Here is a 19,365-nt window from a genome sequence, read left to right as displayed (position 1 = left end):
TTTTAATGAATAAATTAAATGTTTTACGTTTAAAGTAGCTAAATTTCACGTAAAATTAATGATTTTTATGTGTATTTGTGTTTTCTATGCTTTAAGAAGCTAAATTTCTGTTAAAATTTTAATATTTTCATGAAACGGCAACACCCGAAGCCGACTATTTTTAAACTTGCCAAAGTCAGCTGTGTTGAGGTGGTCCAGTTTATCATAACCTTCTTGACTGTATGAGCGAATAAAATGAGTAAAAATATGACGAAAAGCGATTGAAACGCTCTAAAACATCCATAAAATAGCGTAGCTAAGTATTAATTAATTGACCGTAAGCAATATCAGTGTGTTCGCGATGGATTTCGACCAGAAGTCGCGCCACTTCACCGGCCAACTGTACAAATACACGAACGTAATGAAGGGATGGCAGTTTCGCTATTTCTTCGTCGATTGTTACGAGGGAGTTTTACACTATTACCTCTTAGAGAACGGCAGGAGTGTACCGAGAGGGTCTGTACATTTAGCAGGGGCTGTTATTTGCCCCAGCGAGGAAGATTCAAAAACATTCACCGTAAATTGCGCGTCTGGTGATATGTTGAAACTGAGAGCTACAGATGCACGAGAACGGCAGGAATGGGTGAATAAATTGAGGGCAGTTGCCGAGGCACATACAAAAGTAAGCTTAGAATCAATTTTGAGCATTAAAACATTCAAAAACATAAAAATTTCATGTTTAAAGCGAATTTTATGTTTTTTCTTAATTATTTGGCTATAACTTTGTGAATAATTAATATTTTTAGTTGAATTTCACACTGGTGATACTCCATATTATGTTTAATATGTGTACAAAATTTTAAATGATTTGCTCCAGTGGTTTTGTCATTTTTTAGACAATAAGTGCAAATTCGACGCCATTACGTCCTCACGAACATCTCGACGTGATTGAAGCAATCACCGCCGCCAAAGCGCAGATTACAACATCAGAACAAACGCACACAAAGCTATGCCAAGCGCTAGAAACGTCCAGCTCGTACTTCTTCACCGATCCAAATCTTTTGATGTTGAAAGCCACCTCAGCCGCATCGCTGCACTGCCTGTTTCAATGCTTGCATCTCCTACAGCGCGAGCAGCACCAGCAGCAGGGCCGGACAGGCTTCGTCATCGATGACGACTAATACATCTCACGGGCTAGACGGTGCATTCTTGCGCTCAGAGGCTTGCTGTGCTATCACAAGCCTCACGACGATTAGTTTCAACACACACATCTTCACTTGTGTACGCAGCTGCTAAAACGTTCTAGCCCGGAGTGTTTCGTATTCAGTTCTTACGTTCCCGAACATTCCGTTCATCTAGATTTGTTTAAGAGTTTACCGACTATTACGTACAGTATTTTTTTACATTTGCGAACGCGACGCGAGATTTTCAAATTTAGTGCGATGAGATTGGGTTGGGTTATTATGCTTGAGCAGCTAATATACAAACATTTATATGCGCAATAGATTGTGCAATAGTCTACATGAGACACATATCCAGTTCGGAAACTCAGGTTAAACACATTTAAAGTAAGCAAAAAAATTTGTTTCTAGAACGCAGTAAGACGATTGGGTTGCCTATGTTCAAATTGGTATGGCGACAAAATGGCTGTACTAAACAAACCAAAGTTGTAATGATTTCAAGATTGATTTTAAAACGTAACAAATGCTAAATTATGTGATTTTAACGTGCAAATATCTAGAGACGCATTTTAAACTATTAAAACCACATCAAAATTACGAAAAAAGTTAAAAATTACACTTTTTTCAAACTTCGAAACCCATTTCATTGATAACTTTTAATAAGTCAATCCGATATTTAAAATCATTTCAAATAAACCGTCCTCATGTCAATATCTACCACTATCTGCGTAAAAAACTCTAAAATTACGTGTTTTTGTCTTGATAATAACACATCAGGCGCATAGATTGATTAAAATTAACTTATTTTCTTTAAATTATGCAGGGAAATTGTTACAAAACAAAATTAATTCCGAAAACACCGAATTGTGTTTGGTTTACTTAATGAATAAAACGTAAAACTATGACTATGTCTACTTCTTTGCGAATGAGATCTTCATCGCATGCGTCGGTGTAATTTTGAACCCTTGTAAAGCGTCTTTGGCTGCGCCCGATTGCAGCTCGTTCTCGAATTCGACGAAAGCAATATCGTGACGATTCGGAACAAGACGCACTTCTTTGAAACCAGGGAATTGATTGAATAACATCGACAGCATCATCTCGCTGGTCTCGTCCGGTAGATTGGTGAGGAAAAGAATTTGATTCGGAGGTTGCTCCGCGTTGTTTGTGCCCGGAACGCGATTTGGGTCCTTGTTCTTCTTCTTCTTTTTAGGTGCGTCGTCATTACTTGAAGGCGGTGGGCGGATTTTCTTTGGCCTCTCTGCAAATGTACCTTTAATTTTTGCAATTACATCAGAATCAGATTTGCTGTATTGTATCCTCATTGGTTTATCATAGAATGGGAATCCTTGCATGGAACGCAGTGCATTTGTTCCACTCTGGATTTCTTTGAATATAACAAAAGCCTGGCCGCGCATTTTGAGTGTTTTCAAGGCAACTATGTCGAGAATCTGTCCGAATTGCGAAAATATCGCATATAAGGACTTTTTAAGTTCTTCTTTCTTGATTTTCTCATTGAGATTGTTGATGTAAATCGTGTTGTTAGGGCGAATGTCCATGATGTTGAGGTTAACTCAACTAAATCAATGAATACACAGTAAATACTTTACTTATAAACCTCAAATAACTTGTATTACATAAATAAAACGTGTACTTACATTTGCGTTAAGAGTTTTCCCTGCTAGCTTGGGTATTATACGAAATAATAAGTAATTTCTTACAACGTTTCTTATCGAGTGCAGAAGCGACTGGTTTGAAACATGGCGTGAAGCAAAACACAAACAGCAGTGCTGCCAACCTACATCACACATCAACATGTTCCAACTTGTGACATAGGCAACCAATTATACACTGGTTGCATATAATAAAACCCTATTTATTGTAAAATAATATTAATTTAAAAGCAATAACAAGAGAAATCAAACAACCGATCGCGTAATTTATTTAAAACGCAAATATGCGATGTTTATATATAAAAACTAGTATACGGTGTCATGGATCGTGCAAATATTCATCGCATGAGATAATCCAGCGCGTTTTATTACATTATTACGCATTTTAAACTTAATTGCCAGTTGTATATTGATTACACTTAATGAATGTATTGAATAGCATCGAATTTACAGTTTTCCACGCGCACGAAAATCAATAATTTAACTTTAACTCGAATTAAATACATATTCGTAAACTTTCTAACTATTCTATTCTATTGAATGCGCGCGCATCTGCGTCTCCGCACTATAAGTTATTAATTTTTTTTATGGCGGATCATAGATCCGTACGTGTGGCGTTAGAATGTTAGATTATAGGCCATATCGATCATGATGTGACCTCTGACACAGCGCACAGCATCTCGCACGAATGCAAATGGCGGCCGGCGACGATCGCACGCACGATACGCGCGGATATCTTCGAATAAAATAAAATGCCCAGCCTTAATTACCATCAAACATAAATTAATTTCGTATCATACGTGCACGCGCGTATATCATCATTTGTATTTTATTGCTGTCGCGAGCAACAAACGCGCGTTAATTTATTTGCGTCTCAGCGTTTCAGAATTTTTGAGGTTATTTTGATATTTTGACATTGTATAACCTCAAAATGTGATTGAAACGTAAAAAAATGACTGAGTTAAGTTGAAACTCTTTCAATTCTCTATGGCTGCGCAACGCAATATGTTATTATAGTCAATTAGCAATAAATTTGCGCACATCTTCCGCAGCGCACAGCGAAGATAATAAACGTGCGTTACTCGCATGCGTGTACACAAAACAATCCGCGTTGCAAACATCGGAATTGATCTACGACGCGATAAAGTGTGTCCGAAGCGCTGTGAAAATTCGTCGCGAGACGAGTTTCCGCAAGATAACGGTATGAGAATATGAGATTTACCTCAGTTGATAGTTTTTCTGAGATTTTTGGCGCAGTGTGTGAATGCGCATGCGCGTGCACGCATTAGCGCATTAGCGGCTTTCATAAATCTGCAACAATATTCGAGGCATTAAAACACAGCGCTAAACACTTTCCGCGCGCGCCTCGCGGAAAAACAACCCAACACACACACACATACAGACATAAGAAACAAATACTTACACTTAGATTCTGAAAACGTCGGAGACTCTCGACCGCACGTCGGTATAAATCAATAAACTTTATGACTTAAGTTGCGCACACAAAACACGTTGTGCGTTGTGCTTCCTCTTCGAGTGTCGGCGGAGTGAAAAACCGGCGGCTAAATACTCGACGACGACGACGACTCCGGTGGAGACCTGGGGACCCGGCGCGCGGGTCTATTAAATTCCACGTGCCTGAAATGAAAAACGTCGCGCGCCGCCGCGCGCAATGCGCTCGGAATACATTAGCAGCGAGATAAATGACATTCGATGCGAGAAAAACCATCGAAATACAATATTACCTCACAGCGAAAGAAATTCGAGGTTAAGTCAACAACTCAGCGGATTTTTATAACCTCACAAACTATTAAGTAGACTTATTAACGGTTACGTCATCTTAACTTTTGACTTAAGTTAGAATTTTAAGTTTGTTACTTCTCCCAAGGGTAAAAAAAACTAATTTTTGCTTATTTGACAGAAAATTGTTATTTTTGGACACAAAAAATATGACTTAAGTCTACTATCACTTTACTTAAAGCTATTATTCAATATTTTCTAAAAATTAAAGAAATTTTAGATTAAATCAACATTTCAACGCATTTTATAACCTCACAAACTGTTACGTAGACTTATTAATATTTAAGTCACCTTAACTTTTGACTTAACTCAAGATATCAGCTATTCAACTTCTCCTAAGGGTTAAATACTAATTTATGTTTATTTGGCATAAAAACTCTAATTTTCGACATAGAAAATATGACTTAAGTCTATTACCCCCTCCACTAAAAGCTATAATCCAATATTTTCTAAAAATTAAAGAAATTTTAGGTTAAATCAACATTTCAACGCATTTTATAACCTCACAAACTGTTAAGTCCACTTATTAACGGTTAAGTCATCTTAACTTTTGACTTAACCTGCAATTTCAGGTTTTTTACTTTTCCTAAGGTTAAAAAAACGAATTTATGTTTATTTGACACAAAAACTCTATTTTTGGACACAAAAAACATGACTTAAGTCAACTATCACTTCCACCAACAGTTCCAGCCATGCCCATGCCCAAATTTGTTGAATTTGATGCGATGCTGATTTATCACAAGCACACAAAGCGTTACTTACCGTCGGCGCCTCCGGTAAAACGCTGTCGCGCCTCGATTGAATTCCCCTAATTAATTAATCATCGAAATTTATCGAACGCGCCGCTTGCGCTCGCCGCGCATTTGCATATGGAAATCTATTCCTGAATTATGACCGCGTCTTTTCGTTTGTATTCCATATCACTTTGTGTAGTAGATATTCCTGCGAGTTAAACACTGCTCGAAAAGAATGTTTGAACAATTTACGAGCGGCGAAAAAAATTAATTTCGTTTTAATGTTGTTAATGCGGCCGTCTCCAGCTGCGGCCGGTAATTATAAATATTTTCGTCTTCGGACACGGCGCGCGAAACTATCGCACATTCTTGAGGCGTGTAGGCATGCGCACGACGCGCGCGATTTGCATAAAATCGTGCTGATAATAAATCTCGGCGGCGGCGAACGCGGCGAAATTTCAACTTCTGTTTGCACAAGGGAGATTTATAGCGAAAGCTGATAAAAATAAAAAAATAAAAAATTTGCAGCAAAAAAATTAAGTTGACTTAACTTAAGTCAATTTAAAGATTTAGGATAGTTTACCACGCTCTCTGGTGGTAGAATTAGGAAGAAATCGAGTGTTAAAACTCTAAAACAAAAAAATTTAGCAAAAAATTTTCTTAAGTTGACTTAACTTAAGCCAATTTAAAGTTTTATAGATTACCACGCTCTCTGGTGGAAGAACTTGAAAGAAATCAAGTGTTAAAATCTAAAAATAAAAATTCTAGCAAATTATTTTCTTAAGTCAACTTAACTTAAGTCAATGTAAAGTTTCAAAGATGACCATGTGCTCTAGATGCAAAAGTTGGAATAAATTGGGTGTTAAAAATAAAACAAATTAAAATTTAGCCAAAAAAAATCTTAAGTTGACTTAACTTAAGTCAATTTAAAATTTTATAGATTACCACGCCCTCTGGTGGTAGAATTACAAAAGAAATCGAGTGTTAAAATCAAAAAATAAAAATTTAAGCAAAATAATTTCTTAAGTCAACTTAACTTAAGTCAATTTAATTTTTTTAAACATTACCACGTGCTCTGGCGGTAGAACAACGTAGAAAGCAGTCGTGTGTTTGTCTTCGATTAGCCAAAGAGGCGTGAGGCCCCCGAGGCACTCAATCGTATATCATTTAAACATTCAAACCTTCAAAACAGATAAAAATACCTAAACTAGTTCAACATTTCTCACATTCTAAATAAGTCGGCATAACCTTCAAAGTGACATGCTTCTAACCTGCAATACTTGCCATGCAGATAAATGCCAAAAACGAGACAATAATAAATAACAAAACGGCAATAGTTGAAGCACTTTATGCAGAAACAAGTGTAACTTATGCACAGATAACACAGATATTTCGAATTATTATAAGCCAACTTGCACGTTTCCATCGCGCAGAACGTTGCGGCACGTTCTGGCATAATCGCTTCTCACGCGCACGACGTGAATGACATGCTGGTTTTTGTACAAATTTCCCACAAACTTCAAATTTAAACAAAAATTTTAAAAATACAAATTTACTTAATTAACAAAATAGTAAATAACATGACGCCACTTTTTAAACAAGGTCGATTTGTTCCGTGAAATAGACTTAAGTCACTTGACTTAAGTCACTTGACTTAAGTAACATGAGTGATTGGTCAATCTCAACGCCTTCGAATACTCCTCCTTGTTATGCACTCACCACTCAAGCGCTGCGCGGCTTACAATCCTCCACCAATCAAACGCCTGCGAGTATTACAATTGCTCCTGCGCGCCCTACTCTCACAAGTTACTCAAGTCACGTCCGACCAGTGGCGCCGCGCACGGTTACGCTTGGAACTCAGCGGTCAGATCGCGGATACAGCTGGGAGAGCGCACAGGTGATCTGGATGCTGGTCGCTGGTCGCGTCTCGCGCTCAGTACCTGTCCGTGTGCCGGAGAGTGTGTCGTGCGCCTCGTCGTCTCCGTCGCCACGACTAAACAACCAAAACAAAAACAATCGGAGCACAAAATATTAAAAAATAAATTAAAAATTAAAAAAAAGTTTAAGTTGACTTTACTTAAGTTAAGTAAAAGTAATATTGACTTAAGTCGGGTGGTAATCTGGGATGTGTCCGACATCGTCGTGAGTGCCTCTTTTCGACGGAATGCCGACGCAGATGACACGCACGCGACGACACGCGCTTAAAGGTTTGATTTGCATAATTAACATAACCTAATATCACTTAAATCGACTTAAGTTAATTAACTTTGGAAATTCAGTGCCGTTGTTTTTGTTTGTTTGCTTGTCATGCGTTATAAATGACTTTCTTTCATGCGTTTTTTTTTCTCCAATCTTAACTTGTCGATTATTATTTTAATTTTTTATAATTTTTAACATTCAATTGGCGGCGATGAATGCCTTTAAAAATAGCCAGTGGTCATTTCTCTTCACACAAACACTCACATAAACACACCGATGATATTTTATATTTACATTCATCTAGCGGTATTTAATAATCGACGAAATAAATTTTAGCCGAGTGTAATTTAAGTTTAATTGGATTAAACGAGCCCGACACCTCAATATTAATATTAATAATCGCAGATGTTTTTGTCATAAATTAATTACCTAATAACCAAGACTTTTTCTTGGTCTATATTTTCTAATTACACGTCAAATTATTATTTTTAAATGAAATACGTTTTACACGCATGCGTAATCGACTTAAGTCAGTTTTAATTTGAAGACTTTTAACAACTTGTCGACTTCCACGTGCCGACACGTTGAAAGTGCGTTTAATTTATCGCGATTACCGGATATTGAAGAAATATCTTCGGGAAAAGCAAATGAATGCGTAAAAGTTGCGAGGAGATGAGTTGGGTATAATTTGATTTCCTGTTTGTTGGATGAGTTGGATTGGTTTTGAAGGCTGTAAGCGTTGGAAGGTTGTAATTTTATTAATGATATTGGTATTATTGATCAGCGCTGGAGATTTAACATTCAGGAGTGTGTTATATTTATGTGGTGTCGATGTTAATGAGGAGTATTTTTCTTGAAACTTGTTTAAGTGACAAATTGATTTATTAAGGATGCAAATTTCGAGAAAAATTTTAAATTAATAAAAATTATTCCAAGGTTTAGAGGATAGAAAATGAAGGAGTTTATTTTATTACTTGTCAGTGAGATATTAAATTATTTAAGTTAATTTATCATGGAAATTTTTAAATTTAAATAATTTTTTAGTATTTTGAGGTTAAAAATGCAAAATTTGCTTAGATTTTAATATTTTTGTGTTTTTCAATTTTTTTTATTGTGTGACAGAATTTTTAAAATTTTGAATTGACTTCCGGGTGTGTACCAATACTAGGGATTTTACTACCAACTTAAGTAACTAAAAACCTTAAAATTTCTATAAAACTAAATAATTTTATGTTTTTTCGATGTTTATGTTTTAAATTTTATATTTTTTCATTGATTTCAGTCAATTTTAAAACTTTTAAGCCAATTTCCGGTTATATACCAACAGTAGGTTATTTACTACCAACATAAACAACTAAAAACTCTAAAACTTCAACAAAACTAAGTTATTTTACATTTTTTAAAAAATCTTCTTAAAAATTTCATATTTTCTAACTTATCTCATCAAATATTTAATATTTTAAACTGATTACCGGTTGTCTACCAACCTTAGGGTGTTTACTTCCAACTTAAGTAACTAAAAACCCTAAAACTTCAATAAAACTAAGTTATTTTACATTTTTTAAATTTTTTCATCAAAATTTCATATTTTCTAACTTATCTCATCAATTATTTAATATTTTAAACTGATTTCCGGTTGTGTACCAACCTTAGGGTGTTTACCACCAACTAAACCAACCAAAACCCCCATAGATTTTAAATTAAAGTCAATTTCGCACTCAAATGCAATACTTAACTGCAAACTCCAAAGTGCGAATTTATTTATCTGCGCATCCGCGACGCGTGTACATGCTCGCAATCTAGCACACTCTCGAACTACCAGAACTACCAGAACTACCAGAAAATGTACAATACCCAGTACAACACTCGACATGCAACACACAACCACCTCTTCGGCTGCAATATTGATGTAGAATACCTACTCCCATGTGTGCTATACTATCTACGAGTGCCTAGGTATGTGCCGTGATGCTCTTTGGTACACTTGAATATACCGCACACCTGTACACTGTCGTCGTACTCAGAGGTCCGAAGAGGTTGGAGGTTATGTATGTGTGTGTGTGTGTGTGTGTGTGTAATTTGCGAACGGGCAGCCGCGGCCGCCGCTCGCGCGCGCGTTAGATTCTAATAGCGAACGCATCGAGAAATAAAAACACAGGTAGGTCAACGTATTCCCACGAGAGGTCTTTGTAGGTTCCGTGCGCGATCGCGCGCGCGCGCGCCGAGATGCATCCAGCATCTCTTCACCGAGAGCGCACCTGAGGAAAAAGAACAAGATGTAGACGGAGAGGCGAAACGAGTAATGCACCACACATCGGCACACATACTTTTATTGAGTATTTGCTTATATGATGACAATTATTAAAATGGAGAATTTTTTAATTTTTGAGGTTATAAATTTTAAAATTTGGATTTATTTTAATAAAAGTTTAGTTTTTTTAGAAAATATTTAAGTTTTGTGTCTGATTTTTCATTTTTTATGTTTTTTTCTTCAAAATTTTGTATTTTTTGACCGATTTTGGCCATATTTTATTATTTTGAATTCATTTCCGGTTGTCTACCAATAATAGGGTTTTTAGTACCAACTGTAATAACCAAAAACCCTAAAATTTCAATAAAACCAAGTTATTTTACATTTTTTCGATGTTTTTTGCAAAATTTTATATTTTCTGACAGATTTCAGTCATTTTTAAATATTTTAACCTTATTTCCGACTGTCTACCAACAGTAGGATGTTTACTACCAACCAAAATAACCAAAAACCCTAAAATTTTAATAAAACTAAGTTATTTTACATTTTTTCGATGTTTTTTTGCAAAATTTTATATTTTCTGACAGATTTCAGTCATTTTTAAATATTTTAACCTAATTTCCGGGTATGTACCAATAGTAGGGTGTTTACTACCAACCAAAATAACCAAAAACCCTAAAATTTCAATAAAACCAAGTTATTTTACATTTTTTCGATGTTTTTTTGCAAAATTTTATATTTTCTGATAAATTTCAGTCATTTTTAAATATTTTAACCTAATTTTCGGGTATGTACCAACAGTAGGGTGTTTACTACCAACCAAAATAACTAAAAACCCTAAAATTTCAATAACACAACCCTAGATTTTAAATTGTCTTTGAAAAACACAAACAAAGCCAAAAAACAAAACAAAAACATATTTTTATTTTGATTTACAACATTTTCCTCAATACCTGAGTTGTTAACGTGTCAGATGTGTCAGTTGTGTCACCCTTTGAGTGATTTGAATAGCCCAACTAAGTAAATGGTGCGCGCGCCGCGACAAACGAGCGCTAATGGAGTGATGGGTACGTGCGGCTTGCACTGCGTCTTCGCATGCGCAAGATGCTAAGCAGTGCGCGCGCAGTTTATGGATTCGCATTGAAATAAAACGACAAATGCGCGTTACGTGCTCTACCTACGTAGATGTCCACAATACGACACACTCCGCTTCCACCGATTCGATTCAAAACAAATTTGATTTATTTAAATGTGTGCGCTTAATACAAACGTCAGCGCAGCGGTATAGAAACGTCGCACTTGCGCCGTCCGACTGGTTGCAGTTGTCGCAGCTTGTCACACGGTTATAATCCGGTGCGAAATTGAATAAATCGATCATGGCGAAATTAGCCGCATGAGTGTGCGTTATTATTCAAAGTCGTTCGGCGGCACACACGCACATAAACAACGACGACATGCGCGCGGAACAATTACCGCCATTGTGCCGTCGCGCACGTCTCAACTATTCAACATTCAGCGACGATATTCGAAATCGATGCGGTTAATACTACTTTGCTTAATATGGGCATCGCGGTGGCGGTGCGCAGTAGCCGCTAGACCTGCGCGGAGCAGGAAGATGTCTAAAGCTTGTTTACTTTGCGGTGCGTTTGAATCTTAGTTATGCAGCAGCAGAAGAAAAAAATCAAGTAGAATACTATACTTTATTCACGCAAAACATTAAACATTGAATTTTTGTCTTTAAATCAATTAAAAATGAAAATATTTGAATGTTTCTCGAAATGAAAGCCCTGAATGGCACATAAAATCCGTATAATTACACTCGGGCACACACCGCACAGATTAATGAATCATTAAGGTTAATAGTGAATTAATCTGCAATTTACATTTTCATGCGCGCGCATAGAGAAACGCCGAGATAATCAATTATCTATTCAAACAGAATCATTTTGGAGCGATTATTAAATCATAAATCACGACCTTTACAACACACGGCGCACACAACACACACTCACGCACAACGCGCACGCCGCAACTTACTTAGCCGTGCGCGCATGCGCACAACGCACACACACACAGAGGCAATCAGCGTTGATTTAATAATGCGTCCGCAAAGTGAAATAAAGTGAAATAAAACTGGTGCGATACAATTTATTTTATTACACTGCTCGCTTGATTTTTATGGCTGGAAATAAAATATTTTAGACTCGCTAAGTATGGGTACTTATTTAGAAAACGGTCATTTTATTTGCGTTAAGGTTAAGTGATGTTCAAGTTGGGATTTTGAGTATTTGGAGAAATTTCCGAGCGAAATGTGCGCTTATTTTCGGTTTTGTTGTGTTGTGTGCGCGGCGTGGTAGATGAATAAGCGAGATTAAGATATAAAGCGTGCTTAAAAGGAACCAGTGCGGTGCGATCGATAATAATGAACGGTTTCGATGAAATAATGTGTGCATCGACGGCTGGAATTATCCGTGACTAATTTCGGCATAATGTATGATTTAAAGTAAAAAAATTTAATGTTATCGACGGAAAATGAATGAAAAATATAATATTTTATCAAAACACTTAAAATTTTACTCAAAATTTTCAAAAAAACATTTTTTTTCATTAAAACACAATTTAAACTACTTTTTCACGGTTTTGTGACTCAAAAAGTGGCACTTTAATTACGGACGTGACTAAAGTCGTGACTAAAGTACTTTAGTCACGGGCTAGAGCTTACACCTGTGTATTTACAAAATACATAAAATAAACATGGAAATAAAGTGGAAGTAGAAAAAATAATAACCGTGGTTAAAGTGTCACTTAGCGCACTAGATACTAAAAGTACTATTAAATGCCTAGAGCATGTAAATCAATAGGGAAGGTAGCCTAATTTGGACCAGCGCCTAAGTTGGACCACTACGCTATCCGCGGACTGTTGAAGTTTGTGCAAAAATAGACAGGCCCCTTGTTTTACTCGTATTTATAAACAATTAATGCAACTATTTGGGTTAAAACTTGCCGCGTGCTTTCGTCGTGACAACAACTTCGTGTATCATTGATTATCAAATCTATTATAACGACGTAAGTGCAAGAGCTGTCAAGCCGTTAAAACGTTAGTTTTACCGATTATTATTTTATCATCAGAAAGCTTCTTTATCTATCTATAATTTATAGTATTAATTTTGAGAGGTTATGTTATATTAAGATTGTCGTTGATCATTAAATATAAATTCTTCAAGTTGCCCAAGTTGGACCGAAGACAGGCACCGGGGTTTTAACAGGGAAAACGTATATCATTTTTTCGACCTCCTAGAAAAGCTTGTGGACGAGCACAAATCTTCGAAATGATCCACTGTATGAAATGCCGCACTTTGGTTTATACAAAATGTGCTTGTGTTACTGCTAAAACTAAAATTTACTATTGTGTCAATTGCCGTTAAAAAAGCATGGTCCAATTTAGGAAACCGGTTTCTTAATTTGGACCAAAAACACAATTTTTTTAAATTGAAATTTGAGGGGTATAAATATAATTTTTACTTAAACCAAAAATATCATTTTGTTGGTAAGCCTTGTGAGTTACTTTTCCGCTACTTACTTTTTATTGACAGTTTATATGTGGCTCTATAAATCAAAAAATATAAAAATGGTCCAAATATGGCTACTTTCCCCTAACTCGACGGCTGGATTTATCCGTGACTAATTTCGGCATAATGTATGATTTAAAGTAAAAAAATTTAATGTTATCGACGGAAAATGAATGAAAAATATAATATTTTATCAAAACACTTAAAATTTTACTCAAAATTTTCAAAAAATTTGTTTTTATGAAAACTCAATTACCTATATTACTTTTCCACGGTTTTGTGACTCAAAAGTGGCACTTTAATCACGGACGTGACAAAAGTCGTGACTAAAGTACTTTAGTCACTAGTTGGAGCATACACCTGTGTATTTACAAAATACATTAAAATAAACATGGAAATAAAGTGGAAATAGAAAAAATAATAACCGTGGTTAAAGTGTCACTTAGCGCACTTGATACTTAATGTAGGTACTATTAAATGTCTAGCGTATGTAAAACAATAACTCACCAATTTTTAACGTGTGGAAATTTCCCCTGTGTGGTCGATTTGTCGGCGACAATATATATGCGATGACTTCGCGCACCTCTGTGGGGCGATTACTTACTCGCGATGCGTGCGCAATAAATCCACCCGTCTTCGGACAGACACAGCGTCGCAGGTGTTGCGTTACAGATATATTACCTGTTATGAACGCAATGGACAGAAATGGACTCTCTTCTCCTCTTTACGCCAGCACCACACAGGGAACACACACAACGCACATTTTTCCATGACTTTGTGGTAAAGTACGCTGCGCATGCGCAAAAACGTTATTGCGCTAACGGTTAGCGTCACATTACGCGTTATTAGAAATTAGTCAAACATCAAAACGAGACGAGATTAATTGCGCTGCATGAATAAGGATTTATCACGAATCTCGTAAATCTTGTGCCTCATCTTGTTTCGTTTTGACTTTATTACCGCCTCATGTTTCAGTCCAGTCGGCATTAAAGCGCGCATAAATAATTAACCGCGATTAATTTCGTATTAATTAATTTGACGTATGATGTTTGACTACAATACTGTATTTTATTCACTGCGGGTGAAAAAATTTATATACCTACTTAAATGTGTATTTCTTGTCGTGGATAGATATAGAAAGCTGCGCGCTGCGTTTGAAACGACTGCGCGAAGCGTACACGATGTGAAGCACCCGTTTTGGTAATAGCGCAATAATTTTTAATACGGCCAATTAGATCCGCAAATATGGTAATGCCGTGCGGAACGACAAGAAAAGATCGCCTTACACAATGATAATTGTATGTCATTTCGCTTCATAATTAATTACTGCGCTTGCTACTTGTCTGAGACGAGCAAAAAAGCGCGCACAGGCTCGACGAGCTCGTAATAACTACAATGATTGCAATTAGAATTCATTAAATTCATAAAGCGTGCGCTGAAAAACCACCACGGACGAAACAAAATGGCGCTAATTGTGGAAATGCGAAATTTAATTTGGAAATTTCACACACGTGGAGTTTTCGCTTTGTTGCGCATGCGCGCACGGCTTTGGAAAATTAAGTCAACATTTACGAGCGGATTTAACGGCACCGAGTTTACAACAGTTTTATCGAAGCGCGCTAATATGATTTTAATAAATTTTATTCAAATGCGCGGCATGCACGAGGAATATTGTGGTTGGTCGTAAAGCTGCGCGCGCCGCTGGAATGTTAATGATATTAGGGCAATTATGCGCACTTAATGTTGTACTTACATTACTGAGCCATATGCGCATGCGCAATAGTACTAAATGTAAGTATATTATACAACTAGGGTAGAATGCGCATGCGCATGCGCAAGTGACTTAAAATAACGAAATTAAGTTTTGTATCACACGAAAACATTTTCTTAGCAACTAAATGTTTTACTGGTTGCCTAACATCAGCGTAATTTCCATACGCGCCGCTGTATTATTAAAATTCAAGCTTCTTGAGTAAAAATAAAGAAAAAGATAATTAAAACGACTTAAGTGAATTGTTTTTTAAACGGTGCTTTTATTACCGACGTTTTGATAAGCATAATCAGTGCGTCTGCGGGCGCTTGCGCGTCTTTGGTGCGTGTGTGGCGCGAAATTAAGTAAGTAAGCAATTAGTGGAGCAATTAATGAGATTACACGCGCAGCGCGCCGCATTCTGGCTTTTAATTTTGTGCGTTTCGCGCTTTTTCAGCAAACTCATTTAGTTGGAAGCGTTTGCTGCGTGTTTTGCATGTGAGAAAATTAGTCCGAACTAATTACACAAACTAATTCAGTGTTATTTTTTACGGCCGTTGCAAATGTTACCAACGTGTGTTTACGCCATGTGGGAATACATACTATTAATAAATAAATCTGTTTGCTTCAATTGTGAATTGTAAAACACCTACTTAAGTAATGTGTGCGTTTTTTTCTTGTTTTATTGCAGATGAACCAACTGTGCAAGGTTTGCGGCGAGCCAGCGGCTGGTTTTCACTTTGGGGCGTTCACATGCGAGGGTTGCAAGGTAATTTACAATAAAAATATTGAAAACTAGCTTTAACCCGCGGCTTCGCTCGCGAATATCTAAAATAATGAAGTTGTAGTCACAGAAGAAGTAACAATGAAGTAGAATGGCGGGAAGTTTAAAATGGCTGAAAGTATAGTCTATGGAAGTATAGTGTACAGTCTCCATAGTGTAGTCAATTGGATTTGATGTTGACGTAGCTGTCGGTAATACAGTGTGATAATACAGTGTGATGGTACTATAGTACTTAGGTTTGAGCTTCATTGCTGGAATGCTAGATGGCGTTAAAGTAGTCAAATAGCCAGAAGCAGAGGTATTATTGGCTAAACTATTTCTTTATTTTATATAAAAAATAATTTTTTTTATTAAATAAAAAGTAGCCTATAACCATTCGGGGACCACTAAGAATATGTGTACAAATTTTCATGATGATCGGTTAAGTAGTTTTTGCGTGAAAGTGCAACAAACATTATAATATTAGTAGGGATTTAGGTTAAAATTGGATTTTTAAGTAAAATGAACAAAAATTTAAAATTTTGTTTTTCTCTTTGAAATTATGAAGTTTAAGTGACGATATGCATAAAATAAGAAGTTCATTTCATTTTGGTTTAGTATATTTTATATTTTGTTGATATTCCAATTTATATGTGGCTGATTTACACATTTTATTTATAAAATATATATAAAATTAAACCGCACCAAAAATAGGTGAGAAATTGGATTGGGTGAAAGATTGCATTGATACCTACTTTGATAGGTATTCCCAATTTGAAGGTTTGGTTTTTATTTATTTATAAAATTTAATGTATTTTCGTCTCTGTTGTTGAAAATATTAATATTTTTGAATTTTACGGTTTAAAATTAAAAATATTTGTTTTTCTAATATTTTTGTTTTTTTTTTTGCTTTATTATTGATTTATTTATTTATTTATTTAAAAAAATACAAATTTTTGCCAAAAGAAGCAAAATAACAGTTTTTTAAATGAATTTATTAACGCGTAGCGCCATCTACCAACAAAACTTATAATTTCTAAAGTTTTTAGGTTAAAAATTAAAGTATCTGTAATTTTCTGTTGATATTAGTCTGTTTTCTTATTTAAACAAATAATTAATTAATTTATTTCCTCAAAAAACTTCAAATTTTCACAAAAAACAAACAAAAACCAAAATTTTTCAAGTAACGCGTAGCGCCCTCTATCCACAAACATGTAAACTACTCTTAACTCCCCATGTTTCATATTAATATCCGCTGCACGAAAGTTTAGTCGTTTAGTGCTATGTTGAGCTATATAAATGTAATATAAATAATGCGAGCACAAGTATAAATAATATCCAGGCACTTGCCGAGAGTCGCTGGTGCATGGCAAGCTGTAAAAACCAGCGTAATACGATAAATTACAATTACAATTACGATGATAGCTGGCGATCATAATAAATATGAATTTCGATAAATTATTATTAGGTATTTATCGTGGAATGTCGATAAAAAGTGATTTATTTTTCGCCAGCAATAACAATTTTATCTTGCGCATCGTTTAGCATTGAATAATTGAACTCGTAAGTGACTTAAGTAAATGCTAATACGAAATAATAAGCAATATAAACGCAAATATCGCTTGTGTGTACAGTAATTACTTTGTGTAGTTATTCTTTTTTGCCTTGAAACTGCATAACTCACTTGAGCTTAAGCGCATACATAACTTAAGTCAATCCTAATCCATACTGACTTTGACTTAACTCAAACATAAACACAAATACAGGCGCACGTTTGTTTAATTTGTATTATTTTTGAGTTGACTTATAAGTTATAACTTAAGTTGAGTGCGCGTGCGCTATGCGTACCTGAATCGCCCGTATGTACACGAACCAGAATCAAATGATGATTTCTTGTTAACATGCGAGGTGTTGTGCGTTGTGTTGCGTTTTTCTCGCCGGAATTGAGAGCCGGCGAACCAACAACCTGCGGGAGCTCCGCGCCGAAGGAAAGCAGGCTTTGATTTATTTCACAACTGATTTAAAATGACATTTAGTGCGCGCGCGCAGCGGACGAGCCTCCTCCGGTGGAGAAAGAAACGAGAAAATCATCATTTGCTCATAATGCAAAGATAATTATCGCGTTCGTCTCCGGCGCAATAACAGCGCGCTGCGTCGAGGATGATTTAGTGTTGAAGATGTGATTTAAAATGCTAACAAGATTCCATTGACGTTTTCATAAATTATCATTTATTAAAAAAGTATCATCTTGCAAATTTTTTCATTTTTGAATATTTATAGGTTAAACTAGGTTATATCAATACCCAACGCCATCTATTATAATATTTCAACAATTAATTCATTATTTATCCGTTAGGTGTCGCTAGATGATCAAAAAACAAATTTTTTTGCTTAAAAATTTATCATTTCGATAAAAATCATGCAAATTATTTTATTTTTAAATATTTATAGGCTATATTAGATTATATCAACACCCAACGCCATCTATTATAATATTTCAACGTTTAATTCACTATTTATCCGTTAGATGTCGCTAGTTGATCAAAAACTTTTTTGCTTAAAAATTTATCATTTAGATGAAAAATCTTTCAAATAATTTTATTTTTAAATATTTATAGGTTATATTGGGTTATAGCAACGCCTAAGGCCATCTATTATCATATTTTACTATTTCATGCACTATTAAACCATCAGATGTCGCTAGTTTATAAAAAAACGATTTTTATCTCTTTGGAAATTCATCATCAAGATAAAAATCTTGCCGATAATCAAATAAAATCACTCTACGTCTAGAAATGGTGTTGGACGACATAAATCGATCCATATGCTCTTGGTAATAAGTGCCGGGCACATTTTATTTATTGGCGACTAATTTATATTGTTAATTCGTGCTAATCGACGGAATTTGTAAGCGGCGGCGGCGCCATTTCGCAGAATAATCGCGCGTGGTGTGCGCTGAATTTACTCGTGCGCTTCGAATTTCAAATCGACGGCGATAAGTCACCGTTATAAATTTATACGAGCGGCGCAATGGCGACTTAAACGTCAATAAAAAGCCAACGAGCAGCGACGAAAATGTAAATTTAAACGGCGCGCACGAAAGCCGGACTCAAGATGGATGACAATTTAAGTTTTGTGCTAAACAACTGTCACAATCGTATATTAATCATTTTGTGTTGCAAAAATTAACTAAAAAAACGGTGTAAATGATTAAAAATCAGTAAATAAAAACAAAATTTACAAAAATGTTAATTTTAAGGAAAATATAACATAAAATCACCTAAGGAAAAATATCCTAACCTATTTTGTGTAATTCCAGTGCAAGTCGCGCCATCTATCGGTGAAATTGGGTATTAATCCGTGTAGACCACTTTAAACGCTGAAAATGATTGATATATCGCTGTAATAATCGCGAATTTTTTGCCCCACGCAACGCGAAGCGATGGGCGAATGCTTGTGGATTTTTATT

General features: G+C 35.7%; 3 protein-coding genes across 3 annotated transcripts in view; 2 read left to right on the top strand and 1 right to left on the bottom strand.

The window, feature by feature from the left end:
- The first annotated feature begins 162 nt into the window (after nt 1–162).
- Nucleotides 163–2,065, top strand: LOC135793360 (oxysterol-binding protein-related protein 11). Its single transcript, XM_065304292.1, has 2 exons — nt 163–661; nt 876–2,065. Exons 1-2 carry the CDS (start codon nt 341–343, stop codon nt 1,158–1,160), a joined length of 606 nt encoding a protein of 201 aa, XP_065160364.1. The 5' UTR covers nt 163–340; the 3' UTR covers nt 1,161–2,065.
- On the bottom strand, nt 1,947–2,951 carry snf (U1 small nuclear ribonucleoprotein A snf). Its single transcript, XM_065304290.1, has 2 exons — nt 2,816–2,951; nt 1,947–2,735 (listed from the first exon to the last, which is right to left on the bottom strand). Exon 2 carries the CDS (start codon nt 2,714–2,716, stop codon nt 2,072–2,074), a length of 645 nt encoding a protein of 214 aa, XP_065160362.1. The 5' UTR covers nt 2,717–2,735; nt 2,816–2,951; the 3' UTR covers nt 1,947–2,071.
- Nucleotides 2,952–7,302: 4,351 nt separating this feature from the next.
- The window catches only part of LOC135794268 (protein embryonic gonad-like), a 33,422-nt gene continuing 21,359 nt past the window's right edge, over nt 7,303–19,365 (top strand). The window contains exons 1-2 of the mRNA XM_065305473.1: nt 7,303–7,571; nt 15,825–15,902. Coding sequence (XP_065161545.1) covers nt 15,825–15,902 — 78 coding nt within the window. The 5' untranslated portion in view covers nt 7,303–7,571. The remainder of the gene's footprint in view (nt 7,572–15,824; nt 15,903–19,365) is intronic.

The sequence above is a fragment of the Atheta coriaria genome, unplaced genomic scaffold, assembly GCF_025399875.1.
Source record: "Atheta coriaria isolate IRGN ID8LTWV9N9 unplaced genomic scaffold, Caltech_Dcor_3.1 hic_scaffold_6_pilon, whole genome shotgun sequence".
NCBI lineage: Eukaryota > Metazoa > Arthropoda > Insecta > Coleoptera > Staphylinidae > Dalotia > Dalotia coriaria.
The sequence above is the reverse complement of the archived record's forward strand: the minus strand, read 5'-3'. Positions and strand labels throughout refer to the sequence as shown.